The sequence below is a fragment of the Prionailurus bengalensis genome, chromosome D1, assembly GCF_016509475.1.
Source record: "Prionailurus bengalensis isolate Pbe53 chromosome D1, Fcat_Pben_1.1_paternal_pri, whole genome shotgun sequence".
NCBI classification, from domain to species: Eukaryota; Metazoa; Chordata; class Mammalia; order Carnivora; family Felidae; genus Prionailurus; species Prionailurus bengalensis.
The window spans coordinates 99836282-99858049 of record NC_057346.1 but is presented as its reverse complement, the minus strand read 5'-3'; the positions used below and the strand labels follow the sequence as shown (position 1 = coordinate 99858049).

Here is a 21768-nt window from a genome sequence, read left to right as displayed (position 1 = left end):
CATGGGGAGGACTCAAAGGAATACCTTTTGTTCAGGTTGCACAAAGAGATTTTAATTTGACAAGGTAATAGCGCCCATTTCGACGAAATGTAGATTAATCTGGGAGCGACTTCTCGAGATGAAACTGCTCTTGAGACTTTCTGAGCGTCCCCCACACCTCACGCTTCCTCCCCCTGCAAGCGGCTTGGAAGTGCCCAGCAGCCGGTGCTGCAAAGCCGCTGCCCTGGAGGTGGAGCCTACCAACTCAGGGACGGCGGGGGGGACCGAGGCCGGAAGGCGCGGCCCGCTGTCTCACCTACAAGGGAGCGCGCAGATCGAAGGGGACGTGAACGGTGCCGCGGTGTCCGGTGGGAAATGGAGTCCAGCCCTTCCCACAAGACAAACCCGCAGCAGGGCAGCCTACACCCTGGTGTCAGGGCACTTTTCCTCCTGTCCCACAAGGCCTGGGGCCCTAGAGGATGGGCTGTTGTACCCTCTTTTTTAGGTGCCAACGGAACACCCGAGGCATTATGAGCGCGCCCACGAAGACAGGTGCATGACCGGGGTGTTAGTTCTGAAACTTCAACCTCCTACCCCGCCCCCCCCCCCCCACCTTAGAAAGACAACACAATCCCACCTGGGTCACTAAAAGGGAAGGGGGCATCCAAGCCTCAGCATTTCATTTATCCTCATGGGGTTGGTAAAAGGAAGTCCCCTCTCACTGCCCAGGCTGTCACTTGTGACTTGTCTCTGTTATGCGTCTGGAGGCGGATCCTAAAGGAGGGTTTCCTCCTCTATGGTGGCCGTGCCCCCACCCCCAATCCAGAGATTTTTTTTCTCTCGTTCTATCTTCTTTTTGGTCCTTCTGTACAGACAGCGCCAGACCTATCAGTGAGGCAGCCCCCAGGCATTTATGGCCAAGCCGCAGTGACAGTGGAGAATTTCTCTTGGGGCCCTATGGGGAAAACAGGAAGTGGTGGAGGCAGGAGGGGCAGGGCTCTGGAGAACCTTGTGCAAAGTGGCCCCCAGGTTCATCCATTTGGTTGGGTCAGTACGATCTTCAAATGGAGCACACTTCTAGCAGGACCCTCACTGCCCAGCAGCCACAAAACTCCCAACCCTTTGACTCTCCTTTAATGCCACACGAGGATCTCCTTTGCCCAGCTCCCAGGAATGTTTGCCCTTCTCAGTCAGCTCCACCTGTAGGAGGCAGCCAGTCGCCTCAGCCATCCAGCCCAGAAAACAGAAGATATGGGGGAAGAACAGTCATTCGTGCACATCCCAGATCTCAGAGAGCAGCGGGGGAAGCTTTTTGTCCTGCAGGCGCAGTGCAAACACTTGCTCTGAATGAACACTGCTCAAGGTCCGGAGGCTCACCAGTTTCATTAGCATCCTTGGGAACATCAGTCGGTCCTAGGGGAAGAGAGGGACAAATACAGGTTCTGTCTCTCCCCAGGGAAGGGGCAAGGGTAGGGGAGTTGTGAGAGAGGTACCAAATTGTCTGTGCAAGATGTAGTCAGGGAAGGAGTCTTGAAGAGAAAACAGGTGTGTCAGAGAATAAGCCTGTGGGGAGGAGGAAAAAGGGCACCATCGGGAGACTCACATGGGGGTGGTGGATGGAGACGTAGGCATGCAGAGCCTCCACGTATGTGTGTTGTAGCCTCTCTACCTGGAGCTGGTCCTGCACGTTGGGCCGGTCTACAGGTCACCAAGAGAGTCAAGGAGCAAGTCTGGCCACGGTCTTAGTTCCATATCCCAAATCACAACCCCCAAAATAGGGACATTCCGCACCCAACATCTCCCAAAGTAGCACGACATGGGCTTCCACCCCCACAATTCCTGCCCCATGGGGCCTGCAGCCCCCTCTTGGTGCAAGTCTCTTGCTCCCTTTCCCTCCTGCCCCTCCTCACACCTGCAGAGAAGATGCTGATGGCGATGAGCAGAGCAAACTCAGCATCATTGAGCTGCAACTCATTCATGGCTCTGGAGAACTCGAAGATGGGGTTGATGAATTCCACCTGTAGCCCTGGGGAGGAAGAAGGGAGGTGGGGGCATGCAGCACGAGCCGTGGGAGCTTCCTTCTCTCCTCCAACTCCTCAACTTAGGGGAACTATTGGGAACGCACGAAGAAGTCTCCAGGGCTCTGCTGTGTAATGTTAGGCAAGTTTCTTAACTTCTCTAAGCCTCATCTGTGATATGGGAAGCTCATCTGAACTTGTAAGGCTGTTGAGACGGCTAAATGATAAAGCATGCAAAGCACATAGTGCTGTGCCTGGCACATAGGAGGTGCTGAATTGAATGACAAGGATAAATTCTTCTATTATTGGCATTTTTAAAAAAATGTTTATTTATTTTTGAAAGACAGAACGTGAGCAGGGGAAGGGCAGAGAGAGAGGGAGACACAGAATCCGAAGCAGGCTCCAGGCTCCTAGCTGTCAGCACAGAGCCCAACTCAGGGCTTGAACCCACAAAGTGCAAGATCATGAACTGAGCCGAAGTTGGACACTTAACCGATTAAGCCACCCAGGTGCCCCTATTATTGGCATTCTGGAGGACCCCACATTACTAGAAATAGAGGCAACTCTTATTTTTGTTTACAAAGAAAACTTTTTCACTGGCAATAGGCCTTACTTGTTTGAATACCAGAGATAACATGTTTCACATCCCAGCAAGAACACAGCAATAAGGTTGAGGGTATGGACTATGACAACAGACTGCCTGGGTTGGAGTCCTGGCTCTACCATTTATTGGGTTGTGTGACCTTGGGTAAGTTATTTAAGTTCTCTGGGCCTTGGTTTTTTCCATCTGCAGAATGGAGATAGTAATAGTACTCATCTCATGATGGATCCTTATTATAACGTGGCACATACTATATAAGTGCTTGTTAAATAAGTAATAGATTAAAAAAACAGAGTCAGATTTCCTGCTGAGGAGAGTGAAGTTCAACAAACCATGACCTAAAGTCGTGACATCTAAAGAACGCTTCTCCCATCACACAGTCTCCCCCACTCCACCCTATCCCCTAAGCTCTCTCAGATTTCTTTTAGCAACCATCTGCTAACTTTTCCATTCAAGGCTTCTTGGTTAGTCACTTCCTGTACTTTCACCCTGATGTTTATCAAGTGTGTGCTGGGACATTTAATGGACAAGCCCCATTTTATAAAGCCTTTCTTGTTGAGGTGTTGAGCCTCCAATTGTGCCGAACAGCCCCTTTGTACAGAGAGGAGGCGGAGGTTCTGGAGATGGTCTGTGCACCCTTGCAGGGTCTGCTCATGTTATCAGGCCACATCATTAGTGGCTGCAGCATATAGTAGTGGATGCAGAGAGGGATGGAGACCTGACAAAAGAGGGCCCCTGCTCCTCCTCCCCAAGACCTTGCTGACAAAAGAAATGAAAGGCAAATGTGATGGCATCACAACTGCTTATATAAATGAATCTATAAATAGGTGCAGATTCAGATGGCACAAGCCCGCCAGTGCTGCAGGAACACCCGGACATGAGAATGGCGAAGGGTTCAGAAAGGAGGAGGTTAGGAAGGAGGAGGAGGTCACGCTTGGGAACGACCTGGATGATAAGCATTTAGGGAAAAAGGCAGAGAAAAGGAGCAGGGCTGGGTTTTTAAAGCTGGAAAAAAGTCCTCAAGTTGCCCCCATTAGGCGCCTGTACACTCCAGCAGCACACAGGGCACTAGAGAAGCCAGGAGATGTGACAGGCCACTGCCATGCTCTATAGTTAAGGGAGGCCATCCTAGAAAGCTCAGAGTGGCCTGTATTGGACAAGAGGCATATGAGCTGGTCTGAGTCACCAGAAACCAGACAATGAGCTCTGTCCTGGAAAGCAGGACCTACCAAACCCCAAGAATGGAGTCATAGCACTGGCCCTATTTTACAGACCCACTCACTCAGGTGTTAAACTACTCGGTCTCCCGTTGAGCCGAAGTTCCAGTCCCTCCAAAACACCCTCAGCCGTCCATTCTTGCCCACCCCCACTCCCATGACACAAACATTACCAGCAACTGAATATGAGGAAGCCAACACTGCTTAGCCTACAAGTAAGGATCAAAGAGCAGCGCTGTGAACGAATTCTTGGAGAAAACATTCCAGGTGTAATGCAGCACGGGGAAGGGAGTGCTCACTCTTAACCTAAAATGGCCCTGAAGTTGCCACGTTTCAGCTTCTGTTCCACAACTCATCAAAAAAAAGCATTTGAGGGGCGCCTGGGTGGCGCAGTCGGTTAAGCGTCCGACTTCAGCCAGGTCACGATCTCGCGGTCCGGGAGTTCGAGCCCCGCGTCGGGCTCTGGGCTGATGGCTCAGAGCCTGGAGCCTGTTTCCGATTCTGTGTCTCCCTCTCTCTCTGCCCCTCCCCCGTTCATGCTCTGTCTCTCTCTGTCCCAAAAATAAATAAATGTTGAAAAAAAAAAATTTAAAAAAAAAAAAAAGCATTTGAAAGATAGGGTGAAGTCAGTCCACACGTTCCTTAAAGGGCACCACTGAGTTCCTTATTAAGTACTAAGACTCGGTGCAAAATCTTTTCTTTAGGCAAAACATCATCCAGAAGCACAATATTACATGGAGTTTCTTGTTTGGCTCAAGGAAGGATGAAGGACATTCCTGTGCCTCTCTGACCCTCCTCCAGGGTGACAATTCCCCAGAACCCCACCTCAGATTCCTTAGAACACTGTTTGAGAACCACTGGCCAAATGCAACAGAGGACATGGTCTATTTGGAGCAGCTGAGAGAGGCCGATCACCATTCCAACTTTCTATCTTGGGAAAACAAGAAGAGCCTTCCCTGAACAGCCACCCAAAGCCTGGGCCTGTGTCTCTGTAGTCACTATGAGCCCAATGACCAAAAGCGTCTCTCCATCCACCCCAATCTTTTTTTGATCTCAGTTCTCACCTGCCTTGGCAAAGTCTTCCCGGTTGTAACTGAAGTCCTTGAGGAAGGTGATACTCTCACTCCCAGGGTTGTACCTCCGAGACGTCTCCAGGAGCATCACCTGCACACAACAGCAGACCTCAAACAGGGACTCTGCAGGCTGGTCTCGGCATGAGGCACTTTCAACTCCCCATGCGGCTGTCGTGAAGCCCCTGCCAGAGACAATCCCGCCCCGGTCCTCCTGTCATCCCTCAGCCTTGCCAGCCACCTCAATCGCAGAGGTCTTCAGTAGGGCGATCTGGTCCTCCCGGCTGAGCTGCAGGAAGCCAGGCAGCTGTTTGGCGAAATCAACGATCTCCTGCACAGAGACGATGGCCAGCTCCGTGAAGTGGGCAAAGCGCTGCTGACGGGCCTCCCGGCTCTGGGGATCTGGTGCCATGGGCCAAGGCTATCCAGAAGGGCAAGGACGGAAGACACAAACTATACTGAGTCGGATATCAAGAAGCCAACCATGCCCTGGGCACAGCCATCTGTCCCCAGCTCCCTCAGTTACCGTGACTCGGAGCCGGTCAGAAAAAGAGCGTCTGTTACACTGTTGCTGGGCAGCCACCAGTTTCTCAATCATGCCCCGCTGTTCTGGGCTGAGCTGGGGCAGGACTTGGGGAGGTGAGGACACCCTTGGGGGCATGGATGTGGCCTGAGCCTGTTCTTCCTCTTGCCGCTTCAGTTTCTTTAGGCGGATCTGCTCTTCGGACAAGACACCTAAGGACGGGGCCGGACGTGAGGAGGGAGGAAAAGGGGAGACAGGAAGCAAGGATGGGGGACAGGGGTAGTTTGAGGCTCCAAAAAAGCAGAGAGCATTGAGTAAACATAAGGAAGAGATTTTAATCTATACGTAGGGACCATGTAGGAAGGCCCTGTAGGCTCAGCTGCCTGTCTACCCTCACACCCTGGCACCCCTTTCCCAGAAGCCTCCTCCCCCACCCCTGCCCCCAGACACTCACACTCTTCCCGCATGCCAGCCTGGCGGCATTTTCGAAGGCGACACTCCTGGCACTTGCGACGCATGTAGGTGTCCATGGGGCAGTGGCCCCCACTGTGGCAGACATAGCGCGCTCCTTTGATGACGCTGCGGCGGAAGAATCCCTTGCAGCCCTCACAGCTCAGCACGTTGTAGTGGAAGCCAGAGGCCTTGTCCCCACACACACTGCACAGCTCATTCCCCAGCATTTTGGGGGCTGGCCCCTTTTTCCGTTTTTGCGGACGGAGCTCTGGGTACAGGGAAGAGCCTTAATGTTCTCCTCCAAGAAAAAAGCTTGGTGCCCAGTTGGCCACTGCCCTGAGCACTCAGTGACCTTCATTCCCTTCCCTGTACACTGTCTAGTCTGTTATGAGAAAGTAGCTCTCATATACCAAGTGCTATTATGTCCTAGGTATTGTCTGAGCCTTTATATGCATTGATCCATCCTTACAACAGCCGTAACAGATAGATACTATTATTAAACTGGTAAGAACAGATGTTACACTTGCTCTTAGCCAAAAGGCCAAGAAGCGATAATACCATTATTACTTCCATTTTACAAATAAGGAAACTGAGACTCGGACAGGCCTAAGGTAGAGACAAAATTCACACTTAGATCACTCAAGTCTAGTCGAATCCAAAGCCTTTGGACTTAACCGTGATCTTATGAGGTAAACAGCCCTAAGGTACCTCTCCCAGATCCAGGGAGCCCCTGCCTCCTCCAAATCCAACAGCTCCTCACCTGTAGACTCTGGAGGGGTATCCACCCCAGGGAGCAGGACTATGGGCTCTGTTGCCTCCAGCCCTGCCCCCAGGGAATCCCCAGCCGACTGGGGCGTGCTGGCTTCCTCCCTGAGGACGCAGTTGCTGACTCCCAGCGCCTGGCCACTTGCATCTTGTGCATCTGGCTCCCACAGCTCCACTGCAGAGTCTAGCCCCAAAAGAGAGGCACAAGGGGGGTCTCTCAGGTCCCTCCCATCCACTTCCTCTGTGTCCTTCTGGGAAACTGCAAACTTGTTTCTACCCCTAGAGGGCAGCAAAATGTTGGCTCAGGCTTCAGGCCCCCGGGGTTCATGTGGGCTCTAGGGCTAGTCACTTACAGTCCCCTGTACCTCAATACCTTAAATGAGGATGTTAACCTCTGTCCCCTTGAGGGGCTGATGTGCATCCATTTCAGAGATCGGACAGAACTCTTCAAAGCCAGTGCTGCTAAGCCCTGGACATGCCAGCTGTCCCCGGCAGCAAGCCCAGATTGGGAGGGAACAGCACCAGAACCAGTGTAGAGGTAGTCTGGGCAGAAAGAGGCAAGCAATACCAAGAACGACTCTAGACTGCTCTCTGGGGTATGGCAGAAGGCAAGTAACGAAGGAGGCTGATTCCTGAGGGAGGAGAAGGGCTGAGATGTGGGCTCAGGGGAGAGGGCTGGGATGAAGAAGCTTACCAGGAGAAGCATCAGGCACAGGGGCCTCCAGCCACAAGGACATCTCTTCCTGGAGCCCTGGACATTACCAAGGGACTCTCCTGCAGAAATGATCCATGTTACAGTCTTCAGAACCGGGCTCCTTTCTGGCCTCAGCAACTTTCTCCTCCTGATCTTATCAGTACTAATATATCCACTAACATTTACTTGCTGTATACGTACATATCAGCCTGTTCTAAGGCTTTATATGCCTTTCTCTCAATATTCCTATGGATGTCGTTACTATTCTTTCTTTTTAAGTTTATTTATTTATTTTGAGAGAGAGACAGACAGACAGACAGCACAAGCGGGTGAGGGGCAGAGAGAAGGAGAAACAGTATCCCAAGCAGGCTTCGTGTCATCAGCACAGAGCTCCTTGCGAGGCTTGAACTCACGAACCGTGAGATCATGACCTGAGCCGAAATCAAGAGTAGGACGTTTAACCGACTGAGCCACCCAGGCACCCCAATATCATGACTATTCTTAAGCTCATTTTACAGATCAGGAAACTGAGGTTCAAAGAGATTAAGTAAATTGCCTATGGCTACACAGTTAGGCAATGGTAGAGCCAAGATTCCAATTCTGGTCTGACTCCAAAGTCTTAGCTGTTGGCCACCATGCCACCTCTTCTCCCCAAGGACCCCTCCAGGCCATCACAGAGTGTTTGGGCACATCTGCCCAGCTTCTGTCAGAGCCCCTTCCTCTTACTCCAAAGTAAGGACAGCACTGGGAACAAAGTTGGCCAGGACCAGCTCACTCACTGCTCACTCACACAGTAAAACTCACTGCTTCTTAGACACCCTCACTGCTGTCACTTTCCAGGGTCCCGGCACAAACCTCCTGCCCGTGGGAGTCGCTCCAGTTCACAGCCAGGACCCCCCTCCCCCAGAACCCTTCAGAAGTTATTCTGGGACCTAAATAGAATCCTGTTGCTGCCTGGGCTGCCATCACCATTATCATCCTTCAGTTCTCCCCAGAGACCACTTTCTAAGATCTACAGGATAACCTCCCTTCCACCCCAGACTCACACACAGAGCCCCAGGCCAGTGCTGAGGAACAGACCCACCGAATCCCCAGGCCACCGGACTTCCTGGCTGGGACAGTCTCTGGAGCCCCCTTGCTGGGAGAGGAGGATGGTGCAATCCCCTGTCCAGAGGCCTCGCTGGCTGGCGGAGGAGCCGGAGCTGAGCAAGTGAAGGACCGGAGCCCCAGGAAAGTAATGTGGGGAGAGGCTGAGGGGAGGGACTGCCGAGGGGTCGGGCCACTTCTCCTTCCTGCTAGGCAGACTGGAGACGACTGACCAGAACCCTGGCCGCCGTCCCCCACACCCACGGGGCAGCTTCCCTACCATGCTGACTCCTCCCCAGCCCGCCGCCCCTCAGCCCAGCCTCACCCCTGCTTCCCTTCCCCCAACCATGACAGTCGCATTTCCCTGTAGACCAGCCCAGTTCCACGTCTCTCCCCTTCCTCTCCTCACCCCGGTGCCTCTTAGCTGCTCTTACAGAAAGACGGCCTCCCAGGCACCCCCACCCCAATCCCGGCAGCCTCCAGAGTCAGTGTTCCCTCCCCTCCATAGACACCTCGTAGAGCAAAGGTCCCTGCACTGCCCGGAATTGCAACACCGAGCCCCAGCCTGCTTTCCCAGCCTCCCTCCTCCTCTCCTGCCTCTGGGAAAGGGCCAAAAAGCTCTCCCCACAAGCTCCGGGCCTCAGCCAAGCTGGTATCACTCCAGAGGTGGAAAGGCAGGTGCTTTTCCTTCCAGGGAGGCTTTCTGAACGTGGGTGCCCTGCAGGGGGCCACCGAAATGTGAAGAGGCCAGGAGAGAGAGGAGGAGCAATGGCAGGCCTGGCAAGGAGGTAGGGGTGGAGATGGCAGGTGACTCAGGTGCCAGCCCAGGATGGACCTGGGAAGGTACACAGGTTCTCATATCTGGGAACCGTTCCATCTGAAGTGATGGTAGGTTCTAACCAGGATGTACTGAGACTATAGCTGTAGTTGTCCTGCCCTGTTGCCCGGAAAATGAGATACACCCCTGAAGGGAGATACCATGTTTAATTGATTTTATCTCCCCTGTGGCCCATGGAACAGGGCCTAGCATAGAGTAGGCAACAGAGGAGGTACTATGTTCCTGTTTCTTAAATAAGAAAAATAATATGATCCTCTTCTGTACTTGTTAACTCTTGTCAATTTCATCTCAACGTGTTGTTTGGCACCTGAGCTCTGGGCTCAGGTTTTGGGTTCAAATCCTGGCTTTGCCTCTGCCTCTTATTAGCTGTCTGATTGCGATTAAATAAGTTACATAATGTTTCTGAACCAATTTCCCTACCTTTAAAATAGGGATGATAATAATAATGGTTTTAGCTACATAAGGTTGTCATGAGACATAAACAACATATCACAGCACAATGTGTGGCACATAGTAAGTGTTCAAGAAACGGTAGCAGCTATCATTAATTTCCCAATCCTTTCATCTATAGGTCTTCCCATCACCTGGAATCTCACACTGTTAACCTTCCAGTGCTTGTTTCACTATATCTTTTGGGCCTTAGAGCAACCTCAAGAGGGAGGGAGGGAGGGAGGGAGGGAGGGTAAATAACAGGAGCACCATTTTACAGAGAACATTCAGAAGAACTAGCCTCAGAACACTGAGCTCATGGGAGAGCCTTTTCCAAGACCACACACAGTTAGTGGCCAAGCTGGGATCAGAATCCAGATGTCCTCACTCCAGTGAGCACTCCTGTGCTCTTTCTCTTGAATTGGAGTCCAGGATGCTCCTGTCTGGTTGTCTCTCAGGTCAGCTGGACCAGTGAAGCACTAAGATGGTTGGAAGAAGCTGGGGCTGGTGGGTTGCTGTGGGAGAGACAGAGAGCCCCGGCGATGCTTCAGTCCAGATGTGGGAGGCTGAGGTTACTGCTGGTTGTTCACCCCCTGCCCCACTCCCAGTTTCCTGCTCACAGGCTCTTCCTGTTTTGCTGTGAACTCCAGTTCCCATGGGCCCCACATTAAAGGATAGAAGGACAGAGGGCCAGGGCAGGCAGCCAGGGGGATGGAAATAGATGAACAGGACACCAGGGAAGAGAGGAACGGGGACAGAGCGGACAGAGGGTGTGGCAGAACAGGATGGGAGAAGGCCGGGGAAAGCAGAAACAGAAAGAGAGCTTGGTGAAAGATGGGAGGAAGCACAGGGTGGGGTGGGGGAACAGGCGGGGGTTGGAGAGCAGAGGCTTGAGAAGACAGCAGGCTGGGTGGTGTTGCAAAATCTGCCCCCGTATTCACTTTCACATTTCAGAAAAGCCCCTCTGACACCCCCCATCTCAAAGTTCTGCCTCCAGCTTTAGCTCTTGTTCCCTCCTATCACAAGGTCATCCCTTCATGAGGCCACCACCCTTGTCCGAACATCTCTGAGTCATGAGCACAAGGCTCTCCATTCCTCTTGCATGTCTTCCTTTCCAGATTTTCACAAGGCCCCAGCTGTCCTGGAAAAGCAGACACCAGGGACTCCAACCCCTGGGAAACTGGGGTTCTGTCTCAGCACCCACATCATCCACCCAGTTCCCTCCTCCACCTTTCCCCACCCCCAGAAGCTTCAGCATAGAAGGACAGTCAGAGATGTCACTGAAACACCTGGATACAAGGAACTTGGGATGTAACATTGATCTGGGGCTTGATGACCTACCTTCTGGGAGGTGGGAAAGGCCTCCCTCATCTACTCCTGATCCTCAGCTCCCTCTCCTGACACCCCCGTCTCTCTGCAGTCCAGGACCTGAGACCACACACAAGCCCCATCTGGAGCCTTTTTGACCCAGGCTAGTGCCAGCTGCTGAACAAGCAGATCAGGGCACCATCTCCTCCAAGTCAGGGAGTCTGTTCCTTTATCTCAAGTAGAAGAGAAGGAAGCATTACCAGTGCTTTACTGCCAGAGCTACCCCTTCAGGTTACAGGGCTTCAGGAGCCTCCCCCCTGTGAAGAAAGAAAGGGAGAGGAAAATGGGAAAACGAAAACCTGTTGGCACTATCGCCAGAGTTTCTGCAGTCCCACCACTGGGACATCTCCCCCAAACCAGAGCAAGTAGTCAGGTGATCAGCAGCTGGGGTTACATGTCTCACTTTACCGGACCCACCCCCACAGTAGAGTCCCACTAGCCCACAGGTGTTAGGTGCAAAGCCTCCCAGTGCTGTTTCTTTCCCAGTCTCCTATGTTTCTTTGGCTCCTAGAGGATCCTAGAACCTTTGGGGATCTTCCAGGTCACATTTGTGACCCTAGACCCTCCAGAGGATTTTTCCTTGCAGCAATGGGAAACTTGAAGCAAAAACAGAGGAGCATTCCCCAGTCTACAGTCATATGTACTATTCGATAATTCCCTTGAAAGTACTCAAATTCCCATGAAGCAGGCCACAAGGTACAGTTTGGAGAGACAGACTAAGGAAACAGATTCTTGCTCTCTCCTTCACCATTCTGGAAAGGTGCAGAGTGTGGGGGGTCATCTTGCAGGGCACTCAAACAACTTCTGCCCAACCTCCCAATCACAAGATAGAGAAGAACCCAGGAATTTCTGCTTCTCAGGCTTATGAGTTCAGAGATAATATAGAAGGCAGAAAGGAGAAAAGTAACATTTACTACTATGTATTTACTATTTATCTTTACGTGTATTATTTTATTTAGCATCATATATAACCCTAAGAGATAGTTACTAGCAAGTGGGTAAATATCAAATTTGAATACAGGTTTAGCTGACTCAAAATCAAACAAAAAAACACCTCACTCCATTACACAAAACCACCTCCCCAGATCAATAAAATGATTAACTCACCTGGATTTAGGTTTACTTCTGACAACACAGTGGAACAGTGGTTTCCAAACCTGGTCTCATTGTCATGGATTCTGATTTATTTGATCAGAGATAGGCCCATATATCCACCTATCTATAAATCTATCTACACACCTAATTTTTTGCATCTGTATTTAAGAACAAAGGCATGGAGACTACAGAATCATCTGGTAGAAAATATGCAGGAGCTAGGGGTCAAGAAACCAGGGCTCACAGGGTGCCTGGGTGGCTCAATCGGTTAAGCGTCTCTGATTTCGGCTCAGGTCATGATCTTGCAGTTTGTGAGTTCAAGCTCTGCATCGGGCTCTGGGCTGATGGTGCAGAAATTCTGCACCCTGCCTGAAATTCTCTTCCTCTCTCTCTCTCTCTGCCCCACTTAGCCTCTCACTCTCTCTCAAAACAAAAAAAAAATAAAATAAAATAAAATAAAATAAAAACAAAAGAACAGAAAACAAAACAGGGCTCAGCTCTTGGTTCTACCATGTACTTGTGCTATAATCTTCACCCTTCCTGGATTTGTTTTTTACTACAAAAAATGGAAATAATATCAGCTCCATCAATCCCTCCTACATAGGATACTTGCAAGCACAAAGGATACAGGCATACTTGAGCAAGTGGGAAGAAAAGCAAAAGTTGAATTTGCTCTACTCACCAAAATTTAGGGAGCCCAAGATTTACATTCCCCTCCCCGCCCCACCCAAGATTTACATTCTGAAATCACAAAGGCCTGGGTACAAGGCAAGGCTATGTGCTTGCAAGAGTAAGGGGCATTTAGCCATGCCCCATTCAACCCAACCAATGTGAGAAAGTTTCGTTAGAAATCTCTTTATTGAAGGCATTTGGGGGCCACCAGATATGGCTTAGCAATGCAGTTTAAGTAGCCTGTGAGAAATAGCCCATTATAAAGACTATCTGGGAATCAGAAAACTTGAGTTTTAATCCCTTCTCCTAAACTCTGTGACCTTGGACAAATCACTTCCTCCCTCTTTGTTTTCTTATCCTTTTTTTTTTTTTAAGAATTTTTTTAATGTTTATTTTTGAGAGAGAGAGAGAGAGAGAGAGAGAGAGACAGAGTGTGAGTGGGAGAGGGGCAGAGAGAGGGGGAGACAAAGAATCCAAAGCAGGTTCCTAGTTGTCAGCACAGAGCCCGATGCAGGGCTTGAACTCATGAACCGGGAGATCATGATCTGAGCTGAAGTCAGATGCTTAACTGACTGAGCCACCCAGTTGCCCCTGTTTTCTTATCCTTCTAAAGTAAGGGGACTAGGTTGGATCAGGGATTCAGAGATGCTGAATCAAGAAAACTATTGATGGTCTTCATGAACCTCTTAAGATTATATACAAAATTCCATTTGTGTGTGTGGACATTTTTTCTGGAAAACAGGGCACTAAATTTTCATCTGATTCGTAAAGGTGCTTATGACTAAATAAGAAGGTTAAAAACCATTTGACTACCCATCTTTCAGCTCTCAATTTCTATTCACTCCTCCATAACAATTTTGAAAGGTATATTAAAAATAATTGGATCTGGAGTCATAGGGTAAAATAATGATCCTGCTTTCTCCCATACAGTTTTTTTTTTTCTTAACGTTTATTTATTTATGAAAGACAGAGAGAGAGAGCAAAAGTAGGGGAGGGGCAGAGAAAAAGAGAGGCACAGAATCTGAAGCAGGCTCCAGGCTCAAATCCATAAACTGTGAGATCATGACCTGAGCCGAAGTTGGACGTTTAACCCACTGAGCCACGCAGGCACTCTAAGTTTTGTTTTGTTTTAATGTTTCTTTACTTTTGAGAGAGGGAGAAAGCCTGTGAGCAGGGGAAGGACAGAGAGAGAGGGAGGCAGAGAATCCCAAGCAGGCTCTGCACTGTCAGCACAGAGCCAGACATGGGGCTCAAACTCACCAAGCATGACATCACAGCCTGAGTGGAAATCAGAGTCAGACCCTTAACCAACTGAGCCGCCCAGGCACCCTATTCTCCCATACAGTTGTAATCAGGTTTTATTTCTCCAACCATTTGAGGTGATTTGCTTCCAGTGGGCAGACCTGAATCAAAGCATCGCAAGGGCCTGTGACCCTGGAGTCATTCCAAGCTCAGTCACAAAGCACTAAGGCCAAATTGGCTGCACCTGGATCCCAATGGCCAATGCCAAGAGGGTCTCCGATTCTGTGGAAACTACACCTACTCCACTTTATGATACACTCCTTCCCCTTATCCTTATGTATCTCCCCATTGGTCTGAAATTCCTCGCCTGTGGACTCACTGCTTTGATTCTGCAAAGTCTGAACACACTGTCCAACATTCCTTTCGGAGGAGGCATGACATCTTAGAAGACCTCTAAAATTCGGAAGTGGACGGGTGGGAGGGCAGGGAAAGGACTGGAAGGGAAAGTGAGGGGTCTTTTGGAGCTTTGCTCAAAGGCAGGAGCAAGTAGGCTACACTGGGACCAACCTCAAGGACACAGAGAGTCCAAAGAACTGTTGACACTCTGTGCCCTGCACCAAACAGGGCCTCTCCCGGGAACAGGGCCAAGGCTCAAATTCCACCAGAAGGCAGGGGCGTGGAGAAGGGCGCCCTACACTTCCCAGCTCTTGCCCCAATTCTGCAGCGGCTGTGGCTCTGAGCTCAGGACCGGCGGCACCCCGGCCCGAGGGGGCGCTCGCTCTCCCATACACCGGCACACAGTAGGCGCCACCTTGTTACAGGGTCTCCGTGGCAGAGGCCAACCCGAGCTGAGGACTCTCTTTACCAAGACGAGATCTTCAGCTCCTTCTGCCACGCGAGGTCGCGCTACATTCCCACGCTCCTCCGCCGCGGCCGCATCGCATTCCCCCCCAGATTCCTCCTTCTCCCACCATCTCTGCCCCTCCTTTACCAAGATGGCGGCGAAGGCACTTCCGGCGTGTGCCCTTACGGGTGCGTCCGGGCGGCTGCTGTAGGTGCCACGCAGCGGGTTCCAGCCGATTTGCTGCATAGTCTACAGCGGTGATGGCGGGCAGGCCGTTTGCATGGAGCGGGGCAGCTCTTCTCCAGCTCCTTCTTGGCGTGAACCTGATAGTGATGCCACCCACCCAGGCCCGGAGTCTGCGCTTCGTCACCTTGGTAATGAAAGACGGGGTGGCCAAAAGGCTTGCCAGAGCTGGAAGGGCACGGCCGGTTTTTCGAGGGAGGGGCGGGGCTTGTGCTGGGGTCGGGATCTGGAGGAGCGGGAGCAGGTTTAGGACAAGACGACTGGCCTGGAGGGTCGGGGGCCAGTTCGGAATTGATGTCGAGCCCGAGTTATTTTCGGGGACAGGCAGGGTGTAATTAATTATATATCAGGGCATAGGTCGGTGAGTCTGTCTTGGGACAGGGATGTTGTAGAACGGTAAAGGGACTCACCCTTAAGCCTTTGGTGATTTTTCCCCCATCCCTCCCCCCATCTCCGGCATTGCTTTCATTTCTCCTTTCCTTTCCCATCTGTACCTTTGGCTTCTCTTATGGTCTCCAGTGGCGTTGGTTGGCCAAATTAGAATCTCTGGAACCTGTTCAAAGTTACTGACTTCTGAGTTGGGGTCTTTTGCAGGGGGTAAAGGCTTCCTAGAAGGAGTAAGGCATCTCTCCCCAACAAGGGGAGAGATGGGCTCTTTGTCCCTATCGAGGAACTCTCTGACCTGTAGGCAAACCATTTTCTTTCCTCAGCTGTACCGACATGGAGACCGTTCGCCAGTGAAGACATATCCCAAGGATCCCTATCAGGAAGAGGAGTGGCCCCAGGGGTTTGGTCAGCTAACTAAGGTGGGTCACAAGCCAGCCTCCATTCAGGGCGTGCTGTAGAATGAGTGACCTCGAGAGCAGGCTACAGAACTTGGGGCTCCACCAAACTCTCATTTGCCATGTGGGTGCTGACTTTGACCTTACACTTACTTTCCTCTGTGTCCAGGACAGATGCCATATACAATCAGCCACTTAGTAAATGACTTCTGTGATCAGATTAACCCACTCCTACTTCCAGACAGGGTAAATTTGGAAAGCAATAGTGCCTAAGCCCTGTGGGCTTACAAGCTGTCCCTTCCCTCTTAACTCTTGAGTTTGCCCACAGGAGGGGATGCTACAGCATTGGGAGCTGGGCCAGGCTCTGCGGCAACGCTACCATGGCTTTCTCAACACCTCTTACCACCGGCAAGAGGTAAGGCTGGGAGCTCCAAGAGGCAAGGGGAATGGAATCTACTATCCTCACCCCCTGCCCTCGGGAAGCCTGGGGCACTCTGGCCTCCTGCCATGAGTTTTTGGTAACAACTACAGGACACGACATCCAAGAGCTGTGTAGAACAGAGTCCTAGAGGCCGAGTTGCCCCTCCTTGACTTGGAAGGGGCAAAACTGATCAAGCATCCAATCTCAGACTTTAGGGCCTGGCAAAGTCTTTTCTGATTCTGTGGAATAGCATAGACTTTCCATCCAAAACACTTACTGAGTACCTACTAAGGGCAAAGTGCTGTGCCAGCACTGTGCGTGTAATGGTGCACCACACAGATATGATCTCTGTTTTTGTGGAGCTTAGAATGAGGTGGGGGTGACAGACGATAAACCACACAGGGCCAAGACATAAAGGTAGGAGGGAACACATGTAGAGAAGGCATGTCAGGAAAGATTGGCAAGTGTTCCTGATTCTTGAAGCCCTCTTCCTAGAGCCCGGGGATGGCGATGAATGTTCCTCTGGTTACCATTATCAACCACAGGCTGTGGGGTCCTCAATGTTATTGTTCCCTTGAGGGCCAGCTCTGTCCTGGTCTTGCCCCTCCCCACTGCTTCCTCCTCCCTTTGCACAAGCAATTAACTGTTCTCTATTTCCTCTCCCTGATCTCTAAGCTACTTTATTAAGGGGTATATGTGTGTGGTGGGAGACAGTTTCTGCCTTCAAGAACTCTGGTCTAGATAGGGAGATAGGCATTGTTATAAAAGCAGACAGATAGACCTGACAGCCTCACTGACTGACAGCCTTATACTTTGGACTGGGAAGGCATTTGAACTAGAGCCATTACAACAGGAGTTCTTCACAGAGTGGTGACAGCTAGCCACTACCTGAGCATTTGGCCCTTTGCTGGGAAGAGGGACGAGGAAGGTCAGAGATGGGGAGCAGGGGCCACCATCTGCTGGGTAACCATCAAGAACAGGTTCAGGTTCTCCCCCTGAGGCCCCAATGAGGGGCCAAAGCTGCCCCATCCCACCCCCACAGGTAAGACTTGTGTTGTTGTCTCTGCAGGTTTATGTGCGAAGCACAGACTTTGACCGTACGCTCATGAGTGCTGAGGCCAACCTGGCCGGACTCTTCCCTCCCAACGGGATACAGCGCTTCAACCCAAATATCTCTTGGCAACCTATCCCCGTTCACACTGTGCCCATCACTGAGGATAGAGTAAGACTGGCCAGCGCTTCCTTGGAGGCGGTGAGAGGGACAACTCTGGCCATGGGCCGGCTGGTCCCTGACTCCTTCTCAGCCTGTTTTCCCCACTTTGTTCTGCAGCTGCTGAAGTTCCCGTTGGGCCCATGTCCCCGTTACGAGCAGTTACAGAACGAGACCCGACAGACGCCAGAGTATCAGAATGAGATCATTCAGAATGCAGTGAGTGATGCTGAGGTGGAGGTCATCACGCTGTCCTTTCCCCAGGGCAGGACTCATCCCCTGATCCTTTTTTCATAGCAATTTCTGGATATGGTGGCCAACGAGACAGGCCTTACAGACCTGACGCTGGAGACCGTCTGGAATGTCTATGACACACTCTTCTGCGAGGTGAGCCCACTTAGGGTCCCAGTGTGACCTTTCTTCTCTCACACCTCGGCAGGCCCAGGTGACCAGGACAAGTGGGACATCATGCCTGGATACCATTCCCACTGGGGAGGTCCAGGCAAGCCGCTTCTTGCGAAACAAGGGAACTTCCTTCATGGGTGAAAAAGAACCTCAGAGTGGGAAATGGTTTATTATCTGTCAGCAGTTCTTGCCCCTCTCCACCCAGAACTCTCGTGCTATCCGAGATTCTGCTGAGTCACGCTTTTCGTGCCTGAGCTTCCTTTCCTGTGTCCTGTCCACCATGTCTCCTGGTTCCAGTCCCTCAGCCTCACCTCTCCTCTCCTCTCCCTCCCTCACACACACACAGGCACCTTCCCGCTGGGGAAGAGAGCTGTCCCCGGAGAGGCTCTGGCCTAGGCCTGGGGAGCTAACCTGCCTGCTGCGATACACAGCAAACACACGGGCTGGTCCTGCCGCCCTGGGCCTCTCCCCAGACCATGCAGCATCTGAGCCGGCTAAAGGACTTCAGCTTCCGCTTCCTCTTCGGGATCTACGAGGAGGCAGAGAAGGCCCGGCTTCAGGGGGGTGAGTGACCAGAGCAGCATGTCACTTCCCTCCTCAGGACCCTACAGCATTAACAACCTGCTCTGGAAGGCTGCTCACACACTTCCCTCTCCCCCCATAGTCTTCTCTGCCCATTCAGAACCAGACCTCCCATTAGTCACCGAAGCCTTCCCCCGCCCTCCAAATGCTCATAGCTCCTCTGTCACTGTATGATCGACCACAGTCAGGTTTGCGTGCTTCTTTCCTGCCATTCATCTTCTTAAGTCACTCGTGTCAGGAGACCTTCTGTCCCCTTAAATGAATACCTCCCTCCAGAAACCCACCAGGGAACGCTTTGCAAGAAGGCTGAGGATAATACACATGTGCCAGTTTCCTGGTCTGAGCACCCAAGGGAGGGCCAGCTGTCAAACCTTCCTGACATCTCTGTAGTTTTCAGAGCCTGCATGTGCAGAGCTCCTGTATTTGCCACCGTCTTATGGGTTTTGAAGCAGTCTTAAGTTTATATCTGTTCCAAACTGGAGTAATTCTTCAGACATGGGCAGGACCTCGTAGCTCACTTATAAAGAGGCAGATCTCTGTATCTGTTGAAATGTACATATCTTGTTTTATCTTGCTTCTCTCTGTAAGTTTCAAAGTTCTTAGAGAACAGAGGTGCTAAAGAGTTTCCTGCATGGTTCCCATGCACCTAAAAGTTCCCTGTGCAGGTGATCAGACCCAGGACCAGCAGAGGGTGAAGGGGCTCAGATAGGTCTGATCAAAAGACAGGGGTAGCTGGAGCCACTGACACCAGGATCTCTTCTTCCTTAGGAGTCCTGTTGGCTCAGATACGGAAGAACCTGACCCTCATGGCAGCCTCTTCCCAACTCCCTAAGCTGCTGGTTTACTCTGCGGTAAGCTCCCATACTCCCCAGCATGCGAACGTCGGCCAAAGAGCTGGCTGTCTCCTCTGTTCAGTGCCTGGGGCGGGAGGGGGGCAGGGGTTAGGTGAGGAGGGCTGACAGGGAGCTCCTCTCTGTTACAGCACGACACCACCCTGGTTGCTCTGCAAATGGCACTGGGTGTCTACAATGGGGAACAAGCCCCCTACGCCTCCTGCCACATATTTGAACTGTACCAGGAAGATAATGGGTGAGTGGACAGTCTGCCCTCCGGAGGGGCAATTGTGTGGAGGCTGTGGGCAGCCCAAGCACTCAGTTATAGGCCCGCTGAGCAGCTTCCATCGCCTCTCCTGTCAACCCTCAGGAATTTCTCAGTGGAGATGTACTTTCGGAATGAGAGTAACAAGGCTCCCTGGCCGCTGATCCTGCCTGGCTGCCCTCACCGCTGCCCCCTGCAGGACTTCCTTCACCTCACAGAGCCCGTCGTGCCCAAGGATTGGCAGCAAGAATGCCAGCTGGCAAGCGGGCCTGCAGACACGGGTGAGTGGCTGCCTGCCTCCACTAGTAATCTCCCAAAACAACCTTCGTTTCCTGCCCACCGGTCTCCCGAGAGTTGCTGCCCTTCCAGCCATCTCACTGAGTTTCCCTAGACCACCCTGACACCATTGCTCACCTTCTCTCCATTCCTCACTCTCAGGCGATGCCCTCACTTCTTAGATCCCTGAGAAAATAACGGTAGCCAGGAGAGCCTGGGCTCATCCTGCAACCAGCAGATCTTCCAGCTTACTTGCTGCTGTAAGCTGCTACCTGAGGCCAATCTCTGCACTTGTGCTCCGGGTCCATCTCTTCTCACCTCCACAGAGACTTCTGGAGCCTTAGTGTTCTCTCTCTACTGGGTCAGTCCCTCCTTGAGAGCCTTACAAAGACCTCTCAGGGCACCATCTTCCTCCAGCCACCACTGTTTCCCTGTTCCCTATGAAAGTGGAATCCTTCCTGGTTTGCTTTTTCAGTGCCTGTTCTGTCAGACTCCCGATAGATAGGCTTGTGTCACCTTCCACACCAGTGAAGCCACTTTTGTAAAGGACCAATTACCTCCTCTTACCAAAGCCAGTGACCAATTCTTAGCTTCTCTCATCTCTCAGGGGCATGATGTCATCGGTCAGTCCTTCCTTAGACACTTTCTTGGCTTCTCTGCTTTTTCTTCTGACTTACAGGTAGCTTCCTTACTGGCTTTTTCTCCTGACTAAACAGTGGATGGCCCAGGGCTCACCCTGGCCCTTCCCCATGTGTGCACACTCCCAAAACAATCCCATCCAGCCTCATGGCTTTACATACCACCTCCATGCAGAGTTCCATCCTCTTATGACTCAGATTCATGACCTTTTCTCTGAGCTACCGACTCACATATCTGACTGCTGATTGGAGGTCTCTCCATGGAGGTCAGCTAGAACATCTCAAAGCTGCTGTGTCTGAAACCGAACACTCTTGCCCCTAAATCCACTCTTCCTCCAGTCTTGCCCATCTTAGCAAATGCCACATCAATCACCTAGTTGTGGAGCGTAACCCTAAGAGTCATCTTGAATACCCTCTTTCTCAGACCCCACATCCAGTCCACTAGCAGATCCCATTGGCTCAACCTTTAGAATACATCCTCTTGCCTCCCTGGTCTGATCTGTGCTCATCTCTTGCCTACACTACTGAAAAGTTTCCCACTGTTCTTTCTGACTCTCTTCTTGTACCTACCAGTCTCACAGTACCACAGAGTTAATTTTTTTTTTTTGATGTTTCATGTATTTATTTCAAGAGAGAGAGAGAGAGAGAGAGAGAGAGAGAGAATCCCAAGCAGGCGCCTTGCTGTCAGTGCAGAGCCTGACTCGGGGCTCAATCCCACTAACTGTGAGATCACGATATGAGCCAAAACCAGGAGTCAGACTCTTAACAGACTGAGCCACCAAGGCATCCCGAGTTAATTTTTTTAGAACATAAATCAGTTGACATCACTACCCTTCTCAGAATCTTCCGGTGGCTTCCCATGACATTTGGAACAAAATCCAAGTTCTTTCTCATGGCCTTCCAGGCCCTTCTTGGTCTGATCCTCAGTGCTGATCTCCTACTTGCCCCTCACTCTGCTATAGTGATATTGGCTTTCTAGCTGATCCTAGAATTTGCCAAACTTATTTCCCCATCAGGGCCTTTTGTATTTGCTTCTTGTCTACGCATCCCCTCTGTCCCTGCCCCCAGACCCTCTTCTCTCATATCTGAGCATCTCAGGGACTCCAGGTCTCTGGTCAGATTGTCATTTCCTCAGTGATCCGTTCCCTGACTGACCTACCTTTCCATCCTTTTCCCCTTAGTTTGGTTTGTCTTTCTTTCTACCATTTATCACCGACCT

The 21768-nt window shown here is 51.3% G+C and overlaps 2 protein-coding genes and 1 pseudogene across 17 annotated transcripts in view; 1 reads left to right on the top strand and 2 right to left on the bottom strand.

Moving 5' to 3' along the window:
- Window positions 1–30: 30 nt before the first annotated feature.
- On the bottom strand, window positions 31–15154 carry NR1H3 (nuclear receptor subfamily 1 group H member 3). Of its 10 annotated transcripts, none has more exons than XM_043582428.1 (12): window positions 15042–15154; window positions 11242–11298; window positions 9975–10188; window positions 7321–7400; window positions 6622–6810; window positions 5863–6129; window positions 5412–5620; window positions 5127–5306; window positions 4880–4979; window positions 1892–2005; window positions 1583–1677; window positions 31–1392 (listed from the first exon to the last, which is right to left on the bottom strand). In XM_043582428.1, exons 4-12 carry the CDS (start codon window positions 7361–7363, stop codon window positions 1246–1248), a joined length of 1344 nt encoding a protein of 447 aa, XP_043438363.1. In that variant the 5' UTR covers window positions 7364–7400; window positions 9975–10188; window positions 11242–11298; window positions 15042–15154; the 3' UTR covers window positions 31–1245. The 10 variants fall into 10 exon arrangements, with proteins under 10 accessions (XP_043438363.1, XP_043438365.1, XP_043438369.1 ...); XM_043582430.1 differs by lacking the exon at window positions 15042–15154 and adding an exon at window positions 12149–12399; XM_043582437.1 differs by having other exon boundaries at window positions 1230–1392; window positions 1583–1660.
- On the bottom strand, window positions 6290–6414 carry LOC122484617 (annotated as a pseudogene).
- Window positions 15155–21768, top strand: part of ACP2 (acid phosphatase 2, lysosomal) — an 8591-nt gene continuing 1977 nt past the window's right edge. Inside the window, exons 1-10 of one of the 7 annotated variants that reach the window (XM_043582448.1) lie at window positions 15155–15268; window positions 15848–15943; window positions 16248–16334; window positions 17410–17562; window positions 17671–17769; window positions 17848–17937; window positions 18429–18519; window positions 19306–19388; window positions 19520–19626; window positions 19741–19916. In XM_043582448.1, coding sequence (XP_043438383.1) covers window positions 15155–15268; window positions 15848–15943; window positions 16248–16334; window positions 17410–17562; window positions 17671–17769; window positions 17848–17937; window positions 18429–18519; window positions 19306–19388; window positions 19520–19626; window positions 19741–19916 — 1096 coding nt within the window. The other 6 variants (XM_043582447.1, XM_043582453.1, XM_043582451.1 and 3 more) reach the window with 6 other exon arrangements.